The sequence below is a fragment of the Macaca nemestrina genome, chromosome 5 (genome assembly GCF_043159975.1).
Source record: "Macaca nemestrina isolate mMacNem1 chromosome 5, mMacNem.hap1, whole genome shotgun sequence".
NCBI lineage: Eukaryota > Metazoa > Chordata > Mammalia > Primates > Cercopithecidae > Macaca > Macaca nemestrina.
This window is the reverse complement of record NC_092129.1, coordinates 10738593-10765098: the sequence shown is the minus strand read 5'-3', so window position 1 is coordinate 10765098 and position 26506 is coordinate 10738593. Positions and strand designations below refer to the sequence as shown.

Below are 26506 nucleotides of genomic sequence, written 5' to 3'. Positions count from 1 at the left end.
GGAAATAAGCCAAACTAATTACATCCAGTGGACAAGAAAATAGGCCATCAAGGGAATAAATCCATGAAACAGAAAGTTGGTTCTTTGAAAAGATCCATATGATTGACCAAAGTCTGGCTAAACAGAAGACAGACCAAGGAGGGAGCATATCCATCACCATCAGGAGTAACAGTGGAGAGGCACCATTGCTTAGCATCCTCCAGGTCTTAAAGCTGCAAAGATATTGAGAACAACGGTATGTTATCAATTCAAGAACATAGATAATGTGGATCGATTCCTTAGGAGAACAACAATCAGCAAACCAGACGCCAAATAGATCACATAGTCCTATAGAGAGAGATACAGAGAGCCAGAAGGAGGTGAATTTGTATATGCATAAAACAATCTACAGGACACACCTCAAAGTCTTTCTCGGTTAATCTGGAGGAATGTATTCGGCAGAAGGTGGAAGGAGGGTATTTGGATCCTCTCTTGTACACACTGATGTTTTCTTCTGGAGCATAGACAACTTTGGATGTCTTATAATAAGAATGATAATCTGTCTTTGAAATGTTCAGAGTTGTTTCAAAGTTAAGGACTGTTTGTGCATGTTATGGGACCATTAGTGTGAATATTTCAAAGTCGCTTGTTAACATTTTATTACAGCAAAACATAGAGGGTGCCGGATGCCCTTGTATCTTCTCCCATCTCTTGTGACCTGTATTGTTTTGGAATTTGCAGCAGCCTGACCAGGAACAACTGCGAGAATCCAGATGCTGAGATTCGCCCTTGGTGTTCCACCACGGGTCCCAGTGTCAGGTGTGAGTACTGCAGCCTGACGCAATGCCTGGTGACAGACTCAAGTGTCCTCATGACTCCCACTGTGATCTTGATTCCAAGCACAGGGACTCCTTTTGAACAAGGTAAGAAGTATGTGGCCAGACAACCACACCCTGGGACGTTGGGGTGAAAAGAGTTGCAAAATCTTAGTGATACAGAAGCCTTCCATGCCGCACGGGAAGTCGAATGCGTACTCAGCGTCAGCCAATGGGAAGGAAGCCTCAGCACCTTCTCTGGGGGAACCAGAGCAGTGATGTCTGGCACCCCGTGAGATGGTGGAGGCATTAGGATGGGTGCAGACCCTCTAGGGCTTTGGGTTTACCACTCCCCTGGTTATTCAACAGATCATTTCAGTGTCCTAGTCAAAATGGGTATTCTAACCTCCTGCCAAATTTGTGATTAACCAAGCCCATCATAAGCCGTTCCTGGCATTTCTTCAACTAGGCAGTGTTCATTGCAATCTTCAGCTTTGCCGATTCGGAGAAATGCAGTTTCTGAGTCTGTCATCCTTGAGAAACCTAACACGACCTCGTTAGTTCCTCATCGTCATGGGTCTATGTAGCAGTACATAGCCAGCAAATGCTCCATCTTCTCAGCCTACCTCCATCTTAGGCAGGCCCTGCACACCTAGGCTTTGAGGGGAGGAATTTCTCAGTGTCCTTGCCCCTCCTTCTCACAGAACTTGTATCTGTGTCGGTGTTTGAGAAGAAGAGTAGTGGACGTCTGCTTTGTTGCAATGCAGGATCCTGGGCCCAAGATTCCCTGTCTCCCCTCTAAGGGAATAAAATTTGGGCCTGTACCTCTCACTGAGAGACAATGTATCTTTGCCTGCAAGTCCTAGATGTAGGACTGCTTCGTGACCCATCCCCCAGAAGCTGAAGGCTTTGGCTTTGGAGGAACAGAGGTCTAGGGAAGTGGGCCAGGGTTTCATGTCTGCCTCCGCTGACAGCCAGTCACCACCTACAGCCTGTACAGCCTGATGCATGCCACGCTGGTCTCCTGCCTTGTTCTCATGAACACCCAGAAGAGGTCTATGCAAAAGAGCATGCACATGACTGCAATTTTGAATTATAGGTACTCTGATATATTTTTCATTCCCTGATTTTAATTGAAATATTTATGACAACTTACTAAGTTTCTAGAATCATTTGAATCTACTGGGTTTTTTTTATTTTACACTTTGATTTGTGTGCTAATACAGAAGCGTGAAAAGTGCTAATCCTCAGATTATTCTGCTTCATGTGTCATAAATTTTTTCACATTTATTTTTTGTAGACAATACTGAGCTTGATTTCTTCTTTTTAAATTTCAGCACCCGCTGAGCAAAGCCCTTCAGTCCAGGAGTGCTACCAAGGTGACGGACAGAGTTATTGAGGCACATTTTTCACTCTATCACAGGAAGAACATGTCAGTCTTGGTCATCTATGACCCCACACTGGGCATCGGTGGATTTTATCATACTATCCAAATGCGTATGTCTGTCATGCTAGCCATAAGGGGAACAATAGTCAACTAAAATTTCTCTTAACTGACCCATTCATCAAGCTAACTTCTTAGGTTTAAATTTCCCATAGACCCAAAATTTGTAGCAAAATGTCTCAGGAAACTTTTTCTTCAGGCAAAGGGTCTGAGTGAAGAGAAATGTTAGGCTTGCCATCTTTCACAATAGTTTGACAGAAGCAGTAGGATATACTGAAGTGGCGAGGTCTCACTAATGTAAAGCTCAGGAGATCAAATGATCAGATGCTTAGACCCAGTCATTCTGCAGTGCCCACTAAAGATCCCTGCAGTTTTCAACCATGCAGTTCTAGCACTCCCACCTCTCTTCCCTGGAGTGGTTTGTGTTTACCATTTTTGACATGGGTCAGGAGCAACGAATTCATATGTATTTATATGTGAACACTAACCTGTGTGAACACACTGGGTTCTAAGCACCAGTTTTCTGAAGGGATATGGGTTGTCGGGATAGGAAGAGTAAAAGCAGAAATGCAGATGAGAGTCGGGAAGTAAACAGATGTGGAGATTAAAATGGGCAGGTACGTGGACAAAAAAAAAAATAGGTCTGACAAAAACTGGTCTCTGGCCATAAGTGAGTATGAATGATATGGAAAAACTGTTTGCACATGTTGGACAGCAGGCAGTACAACCTGAGATAATTTAGAAAGAGAAACAAATGAGATCAACCCCGTAATGACCCTGACTTTCTTTCTAGAGGCCCTTCCTAGACTTAAAGGCAAGCAGTTTTAACCAAAGCAGACCGCAGCAGTCTCGCTAAACTGGGGAGAGAGACTGGAGATTTGTTTTCTAAGAAAACTGAGATTTTTCTAGGCTAGGTAATAATGGAAAGGCTTTGGGGGGAAATGGAGCTCCAGGAATACGCATAAACGTCTCCTTGAATCTAATATAAAGCTGCATATGCACAGGGAGAGATTCTACAGGCAAAGTAGGGCAAAGAACAGCTACTGGGGAAAGAACAACTGCAACAGAACAGTGAGTTCAATGAAGATGCCAGAGCTCACATAGCACTGGGAGGTGTTTGAGTTCTGATCAGCTCGAGGAGAGACACCTCACTGAACATCTTGTGCATCTAGTAGAAACCCCCAAAAAACCATACTTTAGGAGTAGGATTAATGCATTCCTAAAGGCTACTCCAGAAACACCCTAGCAAAGCTTAAAAACCAAGTCTAAAAGGATCCAAGTGATCTCAAAATACATTAGTTGCCCACCAGAAGACAACTTAACCTGTTTGTAGGTAAACAACAAAATCGAATTGCTGAGTTATGAGGTATCCACGAAAAAATTAAAAATTTACTAGGCATACAAAAAGCACTTAGTGTGATCCATAACCAGGAGAAAAACCAGTCCACACCAACAGACCCAGAAATGATAAAAACAATGGAATTGGCAAGGAGATTTAAAATGTATGTATCATAATTGTGTTCAAGGATTTAAAGCAAACATGAACAAGAAATGAATAAATGAATAATATCAAGAAAAAGAAAAAATATAAAAGGGCCAAATCAAAAGTAAAAAACTAAAAAAAGTCATCTCTGTAATGAGAAAAATCACTAGATGACCTTAAAGATAAAGCTAGCTCGAAAACATTACGTTTGTGCAAACGACAGCACACACACAGAAAGCCTGAGAAGGTAAATAAACAGAGCCTTAAGGACATCCATGAAAATATGAAAACATTTAATATATGTTTAAAGCAAGTCACAGGGGAGAGGAAAGAGATATTGGAACAGAAAAAGTACTTGAAGCAGTGATGGCTGAGGACTTTCTAACCATGGAGAGAATGATAAACTCACACAGTCAGGAAGCTCAATGAATCAGATAAAGAACTTTTAAAAGTAGAACTATGATTTATTTGGATACATCATAGTTGAATTGTCCATAATCAAAGATAAAAAGTAGAATTTGATTTGAAGCCTGAGGGATAAAACATACCTTTATATAGAGTAACAGTGACACAAGTGACTGATGCTACCTTTGTTTGTTGTTTCAAGCTTCCCAACAGGCAGTGCTGTTCTCATCCCTAGTGTATGAGGGGGGCGCTGAGGCTTTCCCAAGATTGTGTGCCTAACCAGGGGTGCAGCTTATAGACACAACCCATTCAGGTCTTAGGTTGCAAACTTAAGCTAGGTGTACCCGTTAACATATCCACCTCCTATACCAAACTGGGTCAAAATTACAACATAAGTGAAAATATTTTATTATCTTCAAAATGTCTTTATTCCCAGAAAACTCACATTTTCTGTAATTATAGATTGTTATAAAATATCAATCTTTCCTCCAAATGAATTTATGGTGCATTATCATATTCTCAGTCTCATGAAGTAAAGCAAGAGTGGTAGCATTAAGTGGAAAGTGTCTATCTCAATTTTAAATGTTGAATCTGTACTTTTCCCTGGCTTAAGGCTACAGCAAAAAGGTAGTATATTTGCTTTAAAACTTCTATTTTAGTGTTCAAAGGTATTTAGGAATAATCCAATTGACCTCTCTGTTTTAGATGTGAAATAAGGACCAGAAAGCATCGTTCCTGTTTCCAGGCAGTGAAATTCCTTCTTATTCATTAACTGGCAAAAGAGTAGAGGTGGGAGCCCAGTGGTCTTGGGTGGAACGTCCTGCGGAATTCCCTGGGATTGAGGAACCATGCAGAACCCTCGAGAAGAAACCACGTTGGGCAATAAGAGGGTGGCCCCATGTGAGGGACAGGGGGGACCTAATCACATTTCCTGATTTCCTATTTTAGCCTCACTCTCCTCTCTCCTCAAATTCTTACCACTCCCTTTACCCTCTCTGACTCACCTCATGGCCCAGTTCATTAAAGGGGAGAGAAGGTGGAAGCAAGTTGAGAAACCAGCAGTGGGCAGACGTTTTATTTTTAATGTGAAATGTCTCTTAGGGGGCTAAGGTTGATCTGTTTGAGAAAATACTTTGGGAAAAAAAAAAAAAAAAAAAACAGACTCAACTAACATATAACGTTTCTAGTATGTGTTCATTTTGACTTAAAATATTATTTTAGCAGTTTCCCCTGGATAAGCTGCCTCAGGAATGATGTTAATCAGAAATTCTATATCCACATTTTTTTCTTTTTTTTTTTTTTGGTCATTTTGTTTTTGACTTGGTGGTGTTGGAATAGCTGTTGCCCAACTTTCCCCTGGTAGTTGTTGGATGCACTCAATTCTATAAATGTGATTTTGTAAATTAGTTGCCCTCCTAATGGCCTCCTGGCTGTACATTCTTCCCTACCTTCATCATCCATCAGCATCGTGAAAGCACAGAAGGATGTTGAGCAGAGCTCTGTGCTGGAGCCACTGTACTCTGTAGCCTGTAAAAGCAAAGCAAAGAGGAATGCGTTGCTCAGGTATAGACAGGGACGGGTGCATAGACACTTCTGCTGTGGCACGGCCCTTCATGTCCAGGGTAGGCATGAAGCAATGGACTATTCCAGATTGTACATAGGAATCTGCACTGCACTCTTAGAGGGATTTTTGCTGTGAAGACAACTAATTCAAAATAAGGCGCTTTCTACCTGAAAGAATGGCATGAACTCAGAAAAGATATATATATATAGAGAGAGAGAGAGATCTGTGTATTACGATCAGGTTGCACATACTCTAAGATTTATGTATTATTTAGTTCAATTCATTATTTATTGACCACCTACTGTTTGCAATATTGTATTAGATTCTTTTAGGATTACAGTTGACCCTTGATCAACTTGGGGGCTTGGCACACTGACCATACACAGTAGAAAATCCAGGTATAACTCTGACTCCCCCAAACTTAACTACTAATAGCCTGTTGTTGGCCAGCAACAGTTAATAACATGCATCTCATATGTTATATGTATGACATACTGTATTCTTACAATAAAGTAAGCTAGGGAAAAGGGAACGTTTGTCAGAAAATCACAAGGAAGAGAAAATACATCTACAGTACTGTTCTGTATTTATCCGTACAGTAAGTTTATACCACCTGTTTACAAGATGAATCATCTGTCTGAAATGCAAGCAAACCCAGCTACAGACCTGCCTCCAGTACGTATCAAGCAATTCAACTTTTTCTTGTAATGTCATGACTTTTCTCTGCTTCTTGGGAGCACTTCAAGCATCACTAGTGCCACTTCATATGGATCCCACAGTGTTATTCAAGGTTTACAGTACAGCACGAAACAGAAGGAAAAATACACGCGAACAGGGAGAGGGCACTTTTTACTGTGATGCGCAATTCACTGGGGATGAACTGCTCGTGCCAGGATGTTGAGCATCACAGAACATTTTAAGTGGATACTCGCAACACATGAGCTCATTGCAACAGCACCAGGAGGAAGTTACGAAATTATTACAGAGATGCACCATGCAGTACGGTTACGTTTATGCAGTTACAATTTTTTTTTTTTTTAAACAGTCCAGCTCTCTCACCCAGGCTGGAGTGTAGTGGCACAATCTCAGCTCATTGCAACCTCTGCCTCCTGGGTTCAAGCGATTCTCCTGCCTCAACCTCCGGAGTAGTGTAGGGAAAAGAGAGATCAGACTGTTACTGTGCCTATGTAGAAAAGGAAGACATAAGCAACTCCATTTTGACCTCTACCCTGAACAACTGTTTTGCCTTGAGATGCCGTTAATCTATAACTTTGCCCCAACCTTGAGCTCACAGAAACATGTCTTATGTGGAATCAAGGTTTAAGGGATCTAGGGCAGTGCAGGATATGCTTTGTGTTTACAGGCAGTATGCCTGATAAAAGTGATCGCCGTTCTCCATTCTTTAGTAACCAGGGGCACAGTGCACTGCAGAAAGCCACAGAGACCCCTGCCCTGGAGAGCCGGGTATTGTCCAAGGTTTCTCCCCATGTGATAGCCTGAGACATGGCCTCGTGGGATGGGAGAGACCTGACCGTCCCCCAGCCCGACACCCGTGAAGGGTCTGTGCTGAGGAGGATCAGTAAAAGAAGAAGGCCTCTTGCAGTTGAGATAAGAGGAAGGCCTCTGTCTCCTGCCTGCCCCTGGGAACTGAATGTGTCGGTATAAAACCCGATTGTACATTTGTTCTATTCTGAGCTAGGAGGAAAACTGCCCTGTGGCGGGAGGCGAGCCACGTTGGCAGCAATGCTGCTTTGTTACTCTTTACTCCACTGAGATGCTTGGGTGGAGAGAAGCATAAATCTGGCCTACGTGCACATCCAGGCATAGTACCTTCCCTTGAACTTATTTTGTGACACAGATTCCTTTGCTCACATATTTTCTTGCTGACCTTCTCCCCACTATCACCCTGTTTTCCTGCCGCATTCCCTTTGCTGAGATAGTGAAAATGGTAATCAATAAATACTGAGGGAACTCAGAGAACGGTGCCGGTGCAGGTCCTCCGTATGCTCAGTGATGGTCCCCTGGGCCCACTTTTCTTTCTCTATACTTTGTCTCGGTGTCTTATTTCTTTTCTCAGTCTCTTGTCCCGACTGATGAGAAATACCCACAGATGTGGAGGGGCTGGCCCCCTTCAGGTAGCTGGAATTACAAGCACTTACCATCATGCCCAGCAAATTTTTGTATTTTTAGTAGAGATGGGGTTTCACCACGTTGGCTAGGCTGGTCTCAAGCACCTGACTTCAAGTGATCCACCGGTCTCGGCCCCTCAAAGTGCTGGGATTACAGGCATGAGCCACCACACCTGGCCAATGCAGTTACAATTTAATCCTGCATCTTTATGTTTGTTTACACTTCTCTTGAATGAGAATAGCACGACATATGATCTGTGAGTGTGTGCATAAGTTTTGATTACTTTTAACTTTTTGTAATAGTTTTGTGTATATTTAATGGTTTTAAATGATAAAATAGACTAAGTATCCACATACATTTTATGCATTCATGACATACTTAACTTTTTCTTTATTTTTTTGACATTTCTAGCTACATGGTTTGTCTTTGAGTATCTTTCACATTGTTGCAACAAAACTCCAAAACATTTCAAACCTTTGTTGTTCAAGGATCAACTACACATCTAAAAAGTATAAATCAGTCTCTACTCTTCCCCAGCCTCTCTACCCTAAAGAAGCTACAGGAAACTTTCATGCACCAGATTCATGGAGATTCTGCTGCTGCACTTGTAGGAGGCATAAGAACATTCAAATAAGATTGGAAACAAACTGAATTTCCTTAATTCTGCCCAGCATGAGGCCTGCAATCAAGATTCACTCAGGTCCTCTTATGAAGGAATGGATGTCTCTTCCAGCATTAAAATGGTAAATTCCTTGCAAGTATTCACAAAGAAAGTCATAAACCCTGCCAGGCATGGTGGCTCATGCCTGTAATGCCAGCACTTCGGAAGGCTGAGACAGGCGGATCACCTCAGGTCAGGAGCTCGAGACCAGCCCAGCCAACATGACGAAACCCCATCTCTACTAAAAATACAAAAATTAACCAGGTATGGTGGCACACACCTGTAAACCCAGCTACTCAGGAGGCTAAGTCAGGAGAATCACTTGAACCCAGGAGATGGAGGTTGCAGTGATCCCAAATCATGCCACTGCACTATAGCCTGAGTGACAGAGCAAGACTCAGAACAAAAGAAAGAAGGAAAGAAGGCAGGCAGGCAGGCAGGCAGTCAGGAAGGAAGGAAGGAGAGAGAGAGACACAGAGAGAGAGAGAGAAAGAAAGAAAGAAGAGAGAGAGAGAGAAAGAAAGAAGAGAGAAAAAGAGAGAAAGAAAAAAAGAAAAAGAAAGAAAGAAAGAAAGAAAGAAAGAAAGAAAGAAAGAAAGAAAGAAAGAAAGAAAGAAAGAAAGAAAGAAAGAAAAGTCATAAATGCAAGGAAAGGTCAACCTCACCAGGAGGTGAGGTGGAGTTCACCCTTCTGTCGCACCTGAAGTGGAAACTGCAGCCAGGACACAACTTCCTAGGTGACGCACGTCCATGCAGGCTGGACTGCATTGCTGGCCTGATATTTGCACCTGCCAGCTCCTTGCCACACCCACGTTCCACCTTCCTCAAGCCCAGGCTCTGCCACCTGGGAACTGCCATTCCAGGCAAGCTTGTTTCGTCACCATGAACATCTCTGAATAGCCCCAAGACGACAGTATCATTTCCAAGTGAAAACAGCAAGAACTTAATTAATCTGTTAAGGACTCATACAAAGCATCCTTCTGACATCATAAGGGACCTCAGCAAGTTTATCTGTGCCTTCGATGCCAATGTGCAGATTGTTTTTACTGCTGTTTTAGTGTATTAGGATATATCGGCGAGGAGACTTGTACTAATTAACCTAGAGGTGGCTCTTCTTTCTTTAGTTGCCCTTTTCCACATGTTAGTCTTTGTTCGTCAGTCCCTGGGATCATGCAATGAAATGCGTATCAGCCCTCATGTCAGGTAAAGAGATAGCTGGCTCAGTTAGCACAGTGGTTAAAATGTAATCCACTAGGAGACACTTTCTTTTTCTTTTTTCTTTTTTTTTGGAGATGGGCTGGCATTGTCACCCATGCTGGAGTGCAGTGGTGCAAACACAGCTCACTGCAGCCTTAAACTCCTGGGCTCAAGCGATCCTCCTAACTCAGACTCCAGAGTAGCTGGGACCACAGGCGCATGTCACCACTCCCAGCTATGTGAGTGTGCGTGTGTGTGCGCGTGTGTGTATGTGTGTGTGCGTGTGTGTGTGAGTGTGCGTGTGTGTATGTGTGTGTGCGTGTGTGTATGTGTGTGTGCGTGCGTGTGTGTGCGTGTGCGTGCGTGTGTGCGTGCGTGTGTGTGCGTGTGTGCATGTGTGTATGTGTGTGTGCGTGCGTGTGTGTATATGTGTGTGTGCGTGCGTGTGTGTGCGTGTGTGCGTGCGTGTGCGTGTGTGCGTGTAGTGTGCGTGTGTGTGTGTGTATGTGAGTGCGTGTTTGTGTTTGTGTGTGCGTGTGTGTGCGTGTGTGCGTGCGTGTGTGTGTGCGCGTGTGTGCGTGTGTGTGCGTGTGTGTGTATGTGTTTGTGTGTATGTGTGTGTGTGCGTGTGTGTGTGCGCGTGTATGTGTGCGTGTGTGTGTGCGTGTGTGTGTGTATGTGTGTGCGTGTGTGTGTGTGTGTATGTGTGTGTGTTTTCTGTAGAAACAGGGTTTTCCCATGTTACCCAAGCTGGTCTTGAACTCCCAGGCTCGAGGTATCCTCCCACCTCAGCCTTCCAAAGTGCTGGGATTCCAGGTGTGAGGCAATTTGCCTGGCACTAGGTGACACTTTTTAAGTGAGCCCTGACTAATTTGAGGCTCAGTGAGGTGATATATTCTTAATCGAGTTGTGCTTGAAAAAGTCTAGATATCTATTCATCTTTGAAAAAATTAATTTTCATTGGCCATCTCCTCATCAGACGTGTTACATGCTGAAGACAAATATTAGCAGAGAAGAAGACAGTCAGTCCCAGATAACTTAGCAGCCTGCACTGAGGCGGCACCAGGACTCACCAGAGGAGAAACCAGGATCCTTCTGCCCTAAGTTCCAGACCCACCATGGATAAAACAGAGATGCACCGAATCATCCTTCCCATCTCTCACATTCACTGGTCTCTAAACTCATTCGGAAAAAAATCCCATCTCACGGTGTGTGGGGGAGACCAGTCATGCAGAAAACATTTAAATATTTTCAGAAAAGTAAATGAGTGCACACAAAAAAATGGTGAAATCTGAGCAAGGTCTGCGGACTAGTTTCTGACATTGTGCCAATGGCAACTTCCTGGTTTTAATCATGAACCCTAGTTACGTAAGATATTGCCTGGGGGAGGTGGGGTCACAGGTACAGGGACCTCTCAGTACCGTATTTGTAACTCCTTGTGTTTATAATTATTTCAAAACAAAAATTATATATTTGGACATATGTGTATATATATGTATTTGCATTTATATGTGCCTATATTTACATACATGTGCCTATTTTTGGAGGACCCAGGATGATGTAACTGCTTCCATACTAGTTAAGAGAATTCCCAACGTCCAGGGAGAGTCCAGAGTAATAGAACTTCTAACTCAGGGTGTGGAACTCAGCCTTTGGCTGATTCTCGTGAGCTCAGAGGACACATGGGTAGGACAGACAGGCCTCTCCACCACCACACTCCCTCCTTGGCTGGAGACCAGATGGTTAAGGACTGATGGGTGCCAGAGAGCAGCAGCCCCCCCCGCCCCGTGTGAGTCCAGAACCCAGAGACTAGAGGAGTCCATGCCTGCTCCTGCCTCCCAGGTATTCAAGGGAGACCCACCATCTCCACACACCAGAAAAACACCACCAAAACAGAGGCCCTGAGTAATGACTTCTCCTTTGTCTTCTCCTCCTGCAGCCTGATCAGCTCCTGGGCTCTGCAATCCAAAGTTGGGGAGGAGAGAAGGGAATGTCAGTGGAAACCACTTTTGCTATAAACTCTCATCCTTCAGATGTTCTTTCTGTTGGTACCAGGTTTAGTGCTGTGCAAGGTGCTGGGGAATCAAGAGTAAATAAGGGGCCACCTCTGCCCTCAGGGAGTTTTTGGTCTCGTGGGTTTGGGGCAATGCAGGTCTGTAAACCGGAACTGTAAAAGCGAAGTGGCCCAGGTTCCATTTGTTGTAGTGGTGCACAGAGAGACAGTCTTGAGAGGTGAGGAGACACTTCCCAGAGGAAGTGACATCCCAAGTTGAGACCTAGAAGACAGCCAGAGGGATGAGAAAGGAGAAGAATTCCACGGAGTCCTAATTAGGCAAAAGGAGTCAGGCTGGCGGGACTGAGGCAAAACAGAAAGAGAAAGCAGATAAGCTGTAAGTCTGCCTTTCTTCATGGTCCAGGACCATAGCCCTCCTGCACAAATAACTCACAATCTTCCTGTGCCCAGCTAACACCAGGCCCTCAGCTGATAGAAAAATGCAGGTCAGTCCACTGCAACCTTGGCATTATCAGTACTGCACAAAGCCCTCTTCAGCACGCAGTACAAGCAACATCCTATAAAACCCCCAGCAAGCCTTTGTCTCTTGGCAGTCAGCTCCTCTCTTGCTGGCCTGCCCATTGCTCCCTTGCAACATATTTTTATGCTTTCTTTAATAAATCTGCCTTTCTTTATCTACAACTGTCTTGGTAAATGCTTCTTACTGCCCATGGGATACTGGCCTCACATAGTTACTGATCACCAGCTACACATTCCCTAAGCAGAATATGTACAGGGTCCCAGAGGCAGGAGGTGCAGGCAGATGAGAGGAATTTGGCTAACATGGGAAAATGGTCCAATTGTCCCGGCTTCTCACTCTGTTTCAAGAAGCTTAGACTTCAACCAAAGAAAGGCAGGGAGCACTGTTACTGAAGGCTTTTAAAATCCAAGAGTGGCCTGATCCCTCTGATTGTAGCATGGTGAGAAGATTGTAAGAAGCTGAGATTGTAAGAGAGATGAGAGGGGCTGAGGAAGGCAGTGGAGAAAGAAAAGGGAATGGATTAGGGGGATGTTGAGAAAGTAGAATTGACATGATTTTGTGACTGATTGAATGTGGGGAATGAAATCAAGGATGCTGCCTGAATTTCTGGGTTGGACATCTGGTGGATAGTGGCATCATTCATTAAGAAGGAACACATAGGAACAAATAATATGAATTTGTCTGGGGACAACGTTATGTTTGGGAACTTGTGAAATCCCAAGTGGAAATTTCCATAAGGGAGTTAGATATCCTGATGTAGAGGAGGGGATGGCAAACTACAGCCCATGGGGCAGCCCCTATTTAAAAAGATAAAGTTGTATTTACAGCCACACCCATTCTTTTACTGTTATCTGTAGCTACATTTGCCCTACCTTAGCAGATGTGACAGAGATGGTACAATGACGATTAAACATTTGCTATCTTTTGCTTTACAGAAAAAGTTTGCCAATTCCTGGTCTAGAGCCTGGGAAAGAGATCTGAGCTGGAGATGTGGAATCAGCAGTTGTCAGCAGGTAGGTGGGGTTGAAGCAATGGGGATGGACGAGCTTGCCCAGAGAAAGAAAAAGAAGCCCTGGGGTAAAGCCCTCAACAACACAAGGACCCAGAAGAAGAGAATTCTGTAGAGATGACTGAGAACAGTTAGCCAGAGGGGAAAATTGACAGTGTAAGTCCAGAGAAGTCAGTGAAAGTGAAAACTGCAAAAAGGTGGGAGTGGTCATGGGTACCAAAGACTTGTGAGAAATCAAGTGAGATATCCCCTGTGTGTGCCAGAAGGTGAGAGCAAATGAGCCCAACACAACTTTAATATTACCAATCTAATGACCCAGGCTCCCAGCAAAGTCTACTCTGGCTACTGCTACCACCAAACATATACAAAACTCAGTAAAATCGCATATTTTAATTAAACAAATTCCTGACCTATCTCTGTAATACTCTTTTCCCAACATTTTTGGCCATGTATTCTTTGGTTGCTTTTTCAATAATATTGTAATATCATATTCTATGAGAGAAGAATAATAATCCATTTTGCCTCTAGTATTTTATTATTGATGGATTTAAATTTTTCTTTCAGCTTCATAACTCATGATTGATAACAAAAGATAAGTTTTCAGGATTCTTGGCAAATTTAGGAAAACCTCCACCAAACTATTTTTGTGTAGGAGCTGTAAGATTTGGAATAATTCCCAGAGGAGAGGAGCTAGACTTTTTTCTAGCTCTGTACATTTCTATTGTTCTTATTTAACTTTTATTTTAAGTTCGGTGGTAGAAGTTTAGGTTTGTTACATATGTAAACTTTTGACATGGGGGTTTGTTGTGCAGATTATTTCATCACCCAGGTATTAAGCCTAGTCCTCTTTAGTTATTTTCCTGATGCTCTCCCTCCTGCCACACTCTACCCTCCAATAGGCCCCATTGTGTGTTGTTCTCTTCTATGTGTCCACGTGTTCTCATCATTTTGCTTCCACTTATAAGTGAGAACGTGCGATATTTGGTTTTTTGTTCCTGTGTTAGTTTGCTAAGGATAATGGCCTCCAGATCCATCCATGTTCCTGCAAATCCACACGTCATATGACACAATCATGCAATTTACATTACACCACCACGTAAGTCAGCACAAGGGAGGCTAAGACTATTCTGAAAGCCATTTTACAAACGTACACAGAAGTGACTCCATACCACATAAATAAATCCAATGGAACCCACACTCAACAACTCAATTCTTCTTTTCCTGGATCCCAAAAATGCCCACATCCACTCTATCACCCAACACAAAGAGGTGGAGAACAAGTCAGGGCAGAAAGAGATCAGAATTTTAGCCAATTACAGTTAAAATGTGTGCTTTTGCAAACTTGACCAAAGTAAGTGACCAAATGGACACATTGCCAGGGCCACTCCAGAGCCTCAGAAGCAGCCTGTCGAAGTTGTCTATTGCTAGCCTGTGGAAGTTGCTATGAATATATTGCTATGGGATGAATCACCCCGAAACATAGTGGCTTAAAATAAGAATTGTTTTATTTCTCTCACAATTCTGGTCTGCTGGGCTTGGCCACGTGATTCTCTTCCTTGAAGTCTCTCATGAGGTTACAGTTAGATGGTGGCTAGGGCTGAAACCATCTCAAAGCCTTCCTCATTCACATCTCATGCGTGAACCCAGCTATTGCTGGAGCCTCATCTGGGACTATTGGCCAAAACACTCAGAGCTTCTCCATGTGTCTTGGCTTCCTAGCAGAATGGCAGTTGGTTTCCAAGATGATTGGGCTGAAGCTAATTCTCCTTTACAGTCTAGCCTGGAAATCCTCAAGCATCATCCGTATCAGAGTCACAAGCCTGCCCATATTCTAGGGAAGAACACATAGACCCCACCTTTCCATAAGAGGCGTATGGACCTCACCCTATAAGAAGAGTACATATGACTGGGGTCTTTTGGCTGCCATCTTGAAAAATACAATCTGCCATTGGATTCATGCAAGGAAGGGGCCCTGAGCCTGAGCATTGCTAGCTTCCCTGTACATTGGTCTCTGTTTACTCATGTTCTATAATTCATCCCCTTCCAGAGCTTGCCAAAAGTGCCCCCTTAAAATCCCTCCCTCTCCCACATTGACACAGGTGAAATCCTTGAACTTTGTTGCCCAAATAGCTTCAAGAACATCTGCTTCTACTGGAGGTTGAGCCAGAGGTTAGTCTCCTCCCACTGGCCAGTGGAGTCAGTGGTGGCACGAACTCCCAATATCACTGTGTCTGTGTTAGGTAAAGGGACTTGTATATCTACGGCAGGTGGCACCAGAGGAATAAGCTCTGGCTGCCATTGCACACAGAAAGTTAGGCTTCTGCTAATTCAGAGGATAGCCCCACATCACGTTCAGTCGGGGGGTGTAATCACACATAGATTTTTGGGGACTCAAAAGTGTTGCAATCTTTAACTGCCATAAACATGCAATCCTTCCACAAAGCATGCTGAAGGATGTGCTTTCTGGCACTGTGGTTGCAGGGTTGGAATGGATTTTTGGCATTCGTCCCACCTTCTATCTCAAACCAGTAGTCCCTCCAACCTGACAACATGGTGTTGGGGGAGACCTCTGAATGCTTGGCACAGCCAGCCATGTGGTATGGAGCCACTTCTGTGGCTGTACCACCATCTCACTGTAACCTCATGAGAGACCCCAAGGGAGAGAACTACCTGGTCATGCACAGCCAACCTCCTTTTCCCCTAAATGGAACATTCTATCAGGAAGCCTGGCTGTTTCTAACAAATTGATCTTGGCCCAGAGCCATCTCAATTTTATATCCCTGCACCTCAATAGTCATTAGAGTGCTCTCAGTATTTTTCTCCCAGGCAGACTGCTCTGGCCCACCGGGTGAATCAGTGGCTGTGTTTAGATGGTTAGGAGGTTCCTCCCAAGTTTAAAACAGTATCTAAGCCTCAACTGTAAATCAACTGGAGAGACACCCCAACCCTAGTAACCAGCACTGTCTGAGCTCCAGTCCCCACTCTACCAAGATGTCCTTTTAGAAAGATAAGGATGAAAAAATGCTCGCTGAGTTTGCGATGAGAGTCAGTAGAGGAGTTGGAAGAGAAGCCACTTCCCACTCTGCCCGTCTGTGCTGCTGTAACAAAGAGTCACAGTCCTTTATGGATAGAGACCAATGTACAGGGAAGCTAGTAATGCTCAGGCTCAGGGCCCCTTCCTTGCATGAATCCAATGGCAGATTGTATTTGGCAGATGACAGCTTGGGTAACCCGTACAGGACAGAAATGTATCGTCCCACAGTTCTGGAGGCTTCAAAGCCCCTGATCAAGGTGCCAATTATTACAGTGTCCTCACGTGGCAGAAGGCGGAGGGTAAGAGGATGAACATTGTGTCTTCACATAGCAGGACAGTGAAAGAGCCCGAACCCACTCCCACAAGCTCCCTTTAAAACAGCATTAATCAGCCTAAATTCCCAAAAGTCCCGGTCTCCCAATACTGTTGCATGAGGGATTAAGTCTGTTCCATGTCTGGCAGGGAGCACTGTAATCTCCTAATTTGGGAGGCTGAGACAGTGGATCCCTTGAGCTCAGGAGTCTGAGACCAGCCTGGGCAACATGGGGAAACCCTGTCTGTACCAAAAATACAAAAATTAGCCAAGTGTGGCAGCACACACCTGTAGTCCTAGCTGTCTGGGAGGCTGAGGTGAGAGGATCACCTGAGACCAGGAGGTCAAGGCTGCAGTGAGTTGAGATTGCACCACTGCACTCCAGCCTGGGCGATAGAGTGAGACCCAGTCTCAAAAAAAAAAAAAAAAAGTTTGTAAGACGGGAATTTTGAGGGATACATTCAGACCACAGCATCACCGCTGAAGAGTCAGTGGGAAACAAAATGGAAACAGCATATTAGGGTAACTCTGAAGAAATGTGTCTGCGATGAAGACAAGAGAAGGAGCTGGAGGCCCCGGGAGTGCAGACGGCATTTGAGTGCTCACAGGAGAGCGTCCATAGATGGCGAGAAGAGAGAAGGGGTTACAAAGCCTGAGTTCCTGAGGAGAGTGGGGCTGTCACTCGAGGAAAGGTGGTCCCTGCGGGGAAAGGACAAAGGAGTTGGGCGGCGACAGGGGGTCCGCTGTCCTCACTGTAGGAAACGGAAGGAGGTTCCCTCAGGGCTCTTTGCCTCCCGGAAGTACAAGGCGCCTCCATCTTCAGAGCACGAAGGGTGCGGGGTGGGGCAGGAGACCTGAGGGAGTCGAGGTTTTGCACCCGATGAGGAGACGCACAGAGGGAACGGGTGGGAACACAGGACCCCTGCAGCCTCAGGAGGATCAGCTGCGGCCTGGTTTGCTGGTGTTGTCATTCGTCGTGGGCACCTTGTCCTCGGGGCCGGCCAGTTACTCGGCTTCCAGGCCCCTCATCCTGCCGGAAGCATCCCCAGCTTGGGGATGTTGGAGGGGCCCTGGCCCCACCTGGCTGGGGGTGGGGTGTGTGAGCTGCCCTGGGCTGAATCTGGGTACGGGGAGGAGAGGGGACTTAGAGGAGAGAGGGACGGTGAACTTGGTTTTGTGTGGCTGTCTGGAGTGACAGTGACAAAGGACTGTATTTGAAATATTAAATTTCCTTCTCTCGCCAAGAATTCATTGTACCTGCCTGGCCCCTGAAGCTGACTGAGTTTGCAATCGCTGATGTGATGGGCTGAACGTTTGTGTCCCCCCAAAATTCATATGCTGAAGCCCTGACTCACGATGTGCTAGTATTTGGAAGCAGGACCTTTGGAGGTGATAAGGGTTAGATCAGGTCATGAGGGCGTGGTTCCCATGATGGGATTAGTGCCCATATAGGAAGAGGAAGACAGCAATCTACACACACACACCGTCCCTTTCCCTCCTTGAACAAGCCAAGGAGATGCCATGTGAAGGTGCAGGGAGGAGTCAGGCCGTCTAAAAGCAAAGAAAGAGATTTCATCAGACACTGCATCTGCCGACACCTTGATCTTGGACTTCCAGCCTCCAAAACCGTGAGAGATAAGGGTCTGTGTCTAACCTCCAACCCTACCACCCCACCTCCCCTGTGTGGTATTTTGTGACGGCAGCCCCAGCTGACTGAGACACCTGGTTAGACCGGAATAAGCTAGTGAGGAGTACTGGGGGAGGCATGAGAGAAGAAACTAACCTGGGCCAGATGGCTGGGGGAGGGGAGTCTGCCTTGCTAAATATTGTGCATTTTAACCCAAAGGCCATGACAAGCCACTGAAGGCAGGGTGTGCCACAAACTTGGGGAGCCCCAGAGCCCTTGGAAAAGAAAAGAATGTCATTTGTGGAGAAAAGGGGGCCCCCCACTTTTCAAAGATCATCTGACCTTTATAAAAGAATAGGTCCTTTGGTTCTTAGTGTTAGAGCTCAGTAAGCGAAGGTGGTTCCTTGAATTCGTAAAAGCCCTTTTCTGAATCCAGCAGTACCTGAGTCCCTTAAGAGTGGCCAAAGAAGAAAGAATCTACTGAGTTGATATTCCAGTTCAGTAAGTTGTAGGGACATTGTTTTGAAATAATCTGTAGGCAAGGGAGCACCAACCCATAATTCACCTCAAGCCCAGTCCCTTCCAGAACCTTTGCCCGTCCACGAGCAGTGATGGATTGATTATTGCAAATGTTGTTTAGTTTCATTTGACCTACTTTGCAAAATCAAGTTTCAATATATGGATAACTGTGGGAGCTAAGGCCACTGCATTTGGTCTCTCTGAATATCCTTTCTACCTACCAGGTTGCAATTGGTAGTAATCACCATTGAATATACTTGAAGCAATTCTTCCAGAATTACTTTGCATCAAAGACTGCACAAGAACTGCTCTAAATGGAGGACTGATGTTGGCAACCAGGGTTCCACTAGGGGCTGCAGACAGCCCTTGACCTTCAGGTGGGAAGGTGTCACTGAGTTCAGACACTCTGGCAATCCCTAGCAATCAACATACTGTTAAGAAATAATCGGAAAGGTGAAATTAGACAAAGATATTATTACCTTAGAGAACAATTAAGCATTGGTGGCTAATCTAAATATACCCTTACAATTTTTGTTTTGCTACTAGCTATGATATATTGTAGGCTTGTCCATCTGTGCCAGGCACTAACAGCACTATGAATTGCCTATACCGTGCTACAATCACCAGATTTTTCTCTATTCTTATTACCACTTATAGATCAGGACATTGAAACTCATTTGCCCAAAGTATGCCAATGGAAATTGGCAGAGCCAGGTTCTAACCCAAATATCTAGGTCTTAAGTGATTACTTTTAACCACTGCACTGCAATTTACAATGGGGAGGAGGAAGAATAATAATAATATCTATACTTGATTGATTGATGCCTATATACTAGGCACTTTACTAAGTTATTTTTTAAATGTTTCATTTCATTTGTAATTGACACATAGCAATTGTACATATTTATGGGGTTCAGTGTGATGTTTCAGTGCATGGATACATTGTGTAATGATCAATTAGAGTAATCAGCATATCTATCACTTTAAACATTCATCCTTTCTTTGTGGTGAGAAAATAAAAATCCTCTCTTCTGGTTATTTTGAAATATACAATATATTATTATTAGCTATAGTCACTCTAGTGTGTAATAGAACACCAGAACTTAATCTTTCTGTCCAGCTGGAATTTTGAAACCATGGACCAACCTCTCTTCTCTCCCCAACTACCTTCCTCAGCCTCTGGTAACCACTATTCTACTCTAATTATATGAGATCAAGCTTTCAAAAAAAATTTTAATCAACAAATAATAATTGTGCATCTTCATAAGGTACATAAGATGTTTCAATACATATAATGTATAGTGATCAAATCAGGGTAATTAGCATATATGTCATTTCAAATGTTTATCGTTTATTATATATTTGTGTTGGGAACATTCAACGTCCTCCTTTTAGCTATTTGAAACTATTCACTATGTTATTGTTGACATCCTACAGTGGTGTAGAACGCTAGAACATATTCCTCTTTACAAACTGTAATTTTGTAGCCTTTAACAACTCTCTCCCTATCCTTCCCTTCCTGGGACCCTTCTCAGCCTCTAGTATCCTGTTTACTTTTTACTTCTTGAGATCAACTTCTTTTAGCTGCCACCAATGAATGAGAACATGCAGTGTTAACCTTTCTGTTCCTGGCTTATTTAACGTAATGTACTCTAGCTTCATCCATGTTGCTGTGAATAATAGGATTTCATTATTTTTTATAGCTGAATAGTATTCCATGGTATGTGTATACCACATTTTCTTTATCCATTCATGGGTGGTCAGACAACTAGGTTGATTCCATGTCTTGGTTATTGTGAACAGAGCTGCAATAAACCTGGGGCTGCGGATGACTCTTTGATATGATTTCCATTCTGATGGATAAACGCCCAGTAGTAAGATTGCTGGATCATATGGTACTTCTATTTGTAGTTTTTTGAGGAACCTCCATATTGTTCTCCAGAGAGATTGTACTAGTTTAAATTCCCACCAACTGTGTAGAAAAGTTCCCCTTTCCTCTGCATCCTCACCAGCATGTGTTATTTTTTGTCTTTCTGATAATAGCCATCCTAACTGGGGTGAACTAACACCTCATAGTGGTTTTGATTTCCGTTTCCCTGAGGATTAGTGATATTGAGCACATTTTCATATATTTGTTGGGCATTTGTATGCCCTCTTTTGAGAAATGTCTGCTCAGATCATTTGCCCATATTTTAATTGCATTGGTTTTTTGCTGTTGAGATGTTTGACTTCCTTGTATATTCTGGGTACTAGTCCCCTGTCCAATTAGTAGTTTACGTAACACTAGGCACCATACCAGGTTCTTTACACAAGTTATTTCATTTACTCCTCACTCCAGCCCTATGAGGGAGGTGCTGTTACTACCATTCTCAACTTACTAATGGAGAGTTCAGCAGAGGTTCATAACTTCCCCACAGTCACACAGCTAGTGTGGCAGATGGAGCAGGGTTGGATGCCAGAGCCAGGCCCTCCAGCCCCATGCTTCACTGCTGCCGGAGCCCACTCATCTGCAGTCGCTACCACAGGCATCAATGGTAGTACCCAGAATAAGCATGTATGGAGCACCTACTGTATTCACAGAACTCTGATAACTCTGAAAGTCCAAGCAATGAAGCAAACAAAGCCAAGGAATGGTAGAAATCGCAGCGTTCAAACCAGAGTCTAGGACTTGAAGTGCACTGCATGGGCCAGGTTAAACTGAATGAAACATTCCTATTTTGATCCCTTTCATTATTTATCATTCATACCCATAAATACTTTTAATGGGATTAGTTTTAGTTGCAAAGTGAACAACAAATAGGCAACAAATCAGCTCTTCCAACATTTTCTTCTCCTGAAAAGGCTCTTTGAAAGCCCTGTTTTGCAGAGACTTGCTCCTTTTACATGACGGGTAAATCGTAGGAGACCTGGTAGATTACCATACATACTTAATGTGGAAAGGTTGCTTCATCCAAGAGCCTGGAGTTTTCATACACACTGTCCTGATACTTCCCCTTGGGCAATACCACGCCTGCAGGCAACAGCTCTGACGCACTCAAGACTTAAATACTACCCACAGAAGTGCTGGCTTGGCTGGGAAAACCTTTTGCTAAACAGAAGAACAACATTTTTTTCTTTTCTTTTCTGGAATTTGCAAACAGCATTTATTCTCAGCCTTGCCTTCCAAACGTTCCAATTGAACATTGCTGGGCAGCGTGGAAACAAGAGGCCAACCTCAGCCAGGCCGGCAGGGGGCGGCAGACCCCACACTTCCCTGTGCGCCCTCGCCTCCCTGGGAGGGAGTGTCCAGCTCCCAAAACCTGTCGCGGGTTTTGTCCCAAGTGACTTCAGCCAGCAGAGGTTCAAGTCCTGAGGCTGCAAAATTCGGGGTGGAAGGAGTGGGGCGTAAGGCTGAGAGTGGGGACAGCAATCCAGGGGCGCCAGGGTGGGAGCTGCAGCGGGCCCATGGCGGCCTGGAGGTCACTGATGCTTCTGGAGCGCGCGAGGGGTGCCCCGCGCGACAGGACCAAGGCCGCCTGCGCTCCGCGGAGGCGCGGGCACGGGGCGGGGGCGCGGGTGGGCGGCCCCCCTCCGGCAGGCCCATGATGGCCAGGCAAAGGCCGCTGGGAAAGGCAGGACGCTCACCCATGCGCTGCGAACTGGGCTTTTCTCCTTCGCCCGCCCTGTGTTCCAGGGCGCGACCCTGTTTGGTCCCACCGCTGGCTCCGGGGCTGAGCCCCAGGTAGGTGGGTCGGAGGCCCTGAGAGAACTGGGGGTTGAGGGCATTTCTGCTTCCAAGCACGAGCGCGGGTAGCCCTGATGCTCCAGCCCATGGTCACTGGATTGGAAACTGGCAAGGGTAGGGGATGTTTTGCAGGAGGCCGCCCTCTGTCTTCCTCTGTTCTAACACCTGCTGGACTCAGGGAATCCTGATACCTGCATTTTTTACCAGAAAAAAATTCTAACAGCAGAAATGTCCACGTGATGGGTTATGCCTCCTTAACGTGCCCCATTTGACCTTGTAAGCTTCCTTCCGCAGACTGACCTTGTTTTGTGCAATCAGTGTGATCTTATGTCAGCTATGCAAAACAATTTTTGTTTACTGAATCTGGTTTAAAAGGCAAGAAGTTGCTTCCCATAGGGCACTTTGATCCTTAGTGGAAAGGGATGTGTATGCCTTGAAACATGGACAGTCACATGCAATGCTTGGTTTTGTGTAGAACTAACATGAGATAATCTTTTGACTGGTTTTCGGAATTGAGGAGAATTCACTTAGGAAAATAAGCATGTGTATCAATGGATGACTAATACGGACGTGTACTTTAACTGATTTCACAGAAGCAGTGCTCCTGATATTTTGAGACACAAATTTTATTTGGTTCTTCTTTACCTTATGATCAATTAGCTGCTTACTTCATAAGTTACAGAGGGAGAAGGTACTTCCTGTTTTCTCTTTAAATCTCTTGTGCCTTATTTAAAGAAGCAGTAGGGCACGTGCAGTGCCTCACTCCTGTAATCCCAGCACTTTGGGAGGCCAAGACAGGAGAATTGCTTCAGCACAGGAGTTCAAGACCAGTCTGGGCAACATGGCAAGACCTCATCTCTACAAAATATACCAGAAAAAGTATCCGGGTGTGGTGGCGCACGCCTGTAGCCCCAGCTACTCGGGAGGCTGAGGTAGGAGGATGATTGAGCCCAGGAAGTCAAGGCTGCAGTGAGCCAAGATTGCACCACTGCACTACAGCCTGGGCAACAGAGCAAGACCTTGTGCCAAAAAATAAATGTTTAAAAAAAAAAAGGAAGTAATAAAGGAGAAATCTTTTTGCTACATTTAACTTATCCTCCACTATTCTAAACTGTAAGCTTCAATAATTTATAAGAACAGTAAAATTAATACTTTAAAATTAGCTGATATGCTTAATAACTGGAAAATATTTCAATTTTAAAAAATTGTAGGTGGGGCACGGTGGCTGACACCTGTAATCCCAGCACTTTGGAAGGCCAAGGCGGGTGAATCACTAGGTCAGGAGTTCAAGACCAGTGTGACTAACATGGTGAAACCCCATCTCTACTAAAAATACAAAAATTAGCTGGGTGTGGTGGTGTGAACCTGTAATCCCAGCTACTCAGGAGGTTGAGGCAGGGGAATCGCTCAAACCTGGAAGGCGGAGGTTTTAGTGAGCTGAGGTCACGCCACTGCACTCCAGCCTGGGTGACAGAGCAAGACTCAGTCTCAAAAAAGAAAAAAAAATTCTATTCCATCTAGTAATTGACCCATATGATACATATGCATACATGTGTAAAAGTGTATGTATATTCATTTGTATATGAAAAAGGTATATTATACATTGTACTCAGTTTATACTTTTATTGTCCATCACTAAGACCTTTTTTGACTTTAAAAGTGGGTTATACAGACCTTTTAAAGGTCAAGCAACAAAAATGAAAACACTGAAAACGCTGCACTTTTGTGTGGTTCTGTAAACACACAAGAATAGTGGAGGTCACGATCCATGCTGCCCGCCAGGCATTAAGTTGGCATTATCGGCAATCACTGTAGTCTCTGTGGGTGCTGATGAATCTGCATTCCCTACATGTCGTGCCTTGGGAATTGCTCCTTTGACTAGATTACTGGTTTGAGGTTGTCACTGTTGTGTTTCTTACAAGAGTAGAAAACAAGGGCACAAAAAATGGATTTAGGTAAGTGGAAATTTAATGCAGTCATAGCAGCGCCTCACACAAAGAAAGTGATCAACAAATGTAGCCTTGATAAGGGTCCCTCCCTAGGCCAGTCGTCACCTACTTCCTCTGCTGGATGACAGCCCTCTTATATCTGCAGTCAGCGCCCACGTTCCCAGAGCTTCTCTTCTCAGACACGCAGCACCCAGGTCTCTCCATATCCTTCATCAACGCCTCCTGAAAATGTGAGACCTTGGAGAAGCCCATGTCCTCCAGGTGTGGCTGGGAGAGCTGAGACAGAGCCCTGGGGTCCTTTCTTATCATCCCTCGTTCGGGTGTTCTATTTCTGTTAATCCTACAAATAGTCATTTTAAAAAAATACCATTCATTTTAAACCAGTAGCTCAGCTGTCCCGTGTAAGCTCCACACCCTCAACTCTGTAGCTGATTACATAGTTCATTATTAAGCTAATTTAAGAAAAGTTAAATATATGAAAAAGTACAGAGGAAACAAAGTTTGAAGCAACTTACCAATTTTCCCACAACCTGCAGTTAACAATTGTGAACATTTTGTCCTTTTAACTTTTCCCCAGTCCCTGGAACTTTCTAGCTCATCCTCTCTTCTCTAACCCAATCTCCCTCAGCCACAATCATGATGAAGTGTGTACTCATCCAACCTGCTTTGGAACATTTAAAAATTATTTTAATTAGTTTTTAAAAATCAACTTTATATGTGCTTATACTTTAAAAAGTCAAAAAGTTCTATAAAAAAGCTTGAATTTCCTTCTACCCAGAGGCAAACACTTCGACTCTTTAAACTGATTCTATTGAAATTTACCTTCAAATCTCTAAATAACCTTCTGCCCCTGGTACTTCTTTTTTCTGTTTTAGTCATTACCTATGGACTTACCACCCTGCAATATTAGGATTTAATTCTCTTTATTGTACCATCAACAATATAACACACACACACACACACCCCCCATACATACACTGTGTGCATATATACCACACACACCACATACCTCACACACACACCACACACCCACAACACTCCATACACCATGTACACACACAGATCACCCACCACATGCTGCACACACACACCATACATACATTATGCACGCACTCCATACTTACACCATGCACACACACCATATATACCACACACCTCCCACACACCACAAATCCATAACACACATACACACACAAACACACCATGCACACCATACAGCATGCACACACACATACCACACCCACACACCGTGCACACCCTACTCTTCATTGTTTGAGGAACCTCCATTCTGTTTTCCATAATGGCCACAATTTACATTCCCCCCAAGAGTGTGCCAAGCTTCCCTTTTCTCCACATCCTCACCAACACGAGTCATCTTTTGCCTTTTTGATAACAGTTATTCTAGGTTTAAGGTGATACTACAGTGTAGGTTTTCCTTTTGTTTTGTTTTTTATTTTTAGAAATAAGTCTTACTCTGTCACCCAGGCTGGAGTACAGAGGTGCAATCATAGCTCACTGTAACTTAAAATTCCTGGGTTCAAGCAATCTTTCTGCCTCAGCCTCCCAAGTAGCTAGAACTACAGGTACACAATACCATGCCCAGCTACTTCTTTATTTCTTTGTAGGGACAGGGTCTCACTATGTGGCTCAGGCTGGTCTCAAAACTCCTGGCCTCAAGCAATTCTCTCTTCCTTAGCCTCCCAAAGTGCTGGGATTACAGGCGTGAGCCACCATGCCCATCCCATATGTTTCTTTGATTTGCATTTTTCTGATGAGTAGTGAATTTGAGCACCTTTTTATATACCTGTCTGCCATTTGTCTGTCTTTTGTTGATAAATGTCTATTCAGCTCCTTTGCCCATTTAAAAACTTGGGTTATTTGGGTTTTCTTTTTGCTATTGAGTTTGAGCTTCTTATGTATTTTTGAAATTAACCTCAATCAGATGTATGGTTTGCAAATATTTTCTCCCATTCCTTATGTTACTTTTTCATTCTGTTGATTGTTTCCTTTGCTGTGCAGAAATGTGATGCAATCCCATTTGTCTATTTGGTTTTTGTTACCTTTCCTTTGGGGTCATATACAACAAATCAATGCCCAACCCAATGTCAAGAAGCTTTTC

The 26506-nt window shown here is 44.1% G+C and overlaps 2 protein-coding genes across 3 annotated transcripts in view; both read left to right on the top strand.

Annotated features, from left to right (window-relative positions):
• The window catches only part of LOC105487631 (uncharacterized), a 78062-nt gene that overhangs the window by 28775 nt on the left and 22781 nt on the right, over positions 1 to 26506 (top strand). The window contains exons 4-6 of one of the 2 annotated variants that reach the window (XM_071095945.1): positions 721 to 902; positions 2132 to 2291; positions 13148 to 13225. The gene's annotated coding sequence lies outside the window, so the exon portion shown is untranslated. Of the gene's footprint in view, positions 1 to 720; positions 903 to 2131; positions 8930 to 13147; positions 13226 to 26506 lie in introns of those variants that run through there. The other variant, XM_071095944.1, reaches the window with a different exon arrangement.
• LOC105487510 (mitogen-activated protein kinase kinase kinase 4) overlaps positions 22310 to 26506 on the top strand; it is a 194320-nt gene continuing 190123 nt past the window's right edge. Inside the window, exon 1 of the mRNA XM_071095939.1 lies at positions 22310 to 22435. Coding sequence (XP_070952040.1) covers positions 22341 to 22435 — 95 coding nt within the window. The 5' untranslated portion in view covers positions 22310 to 22340. The remainder of the gene's footprint in view (positions 22436 to 26506) is intronic.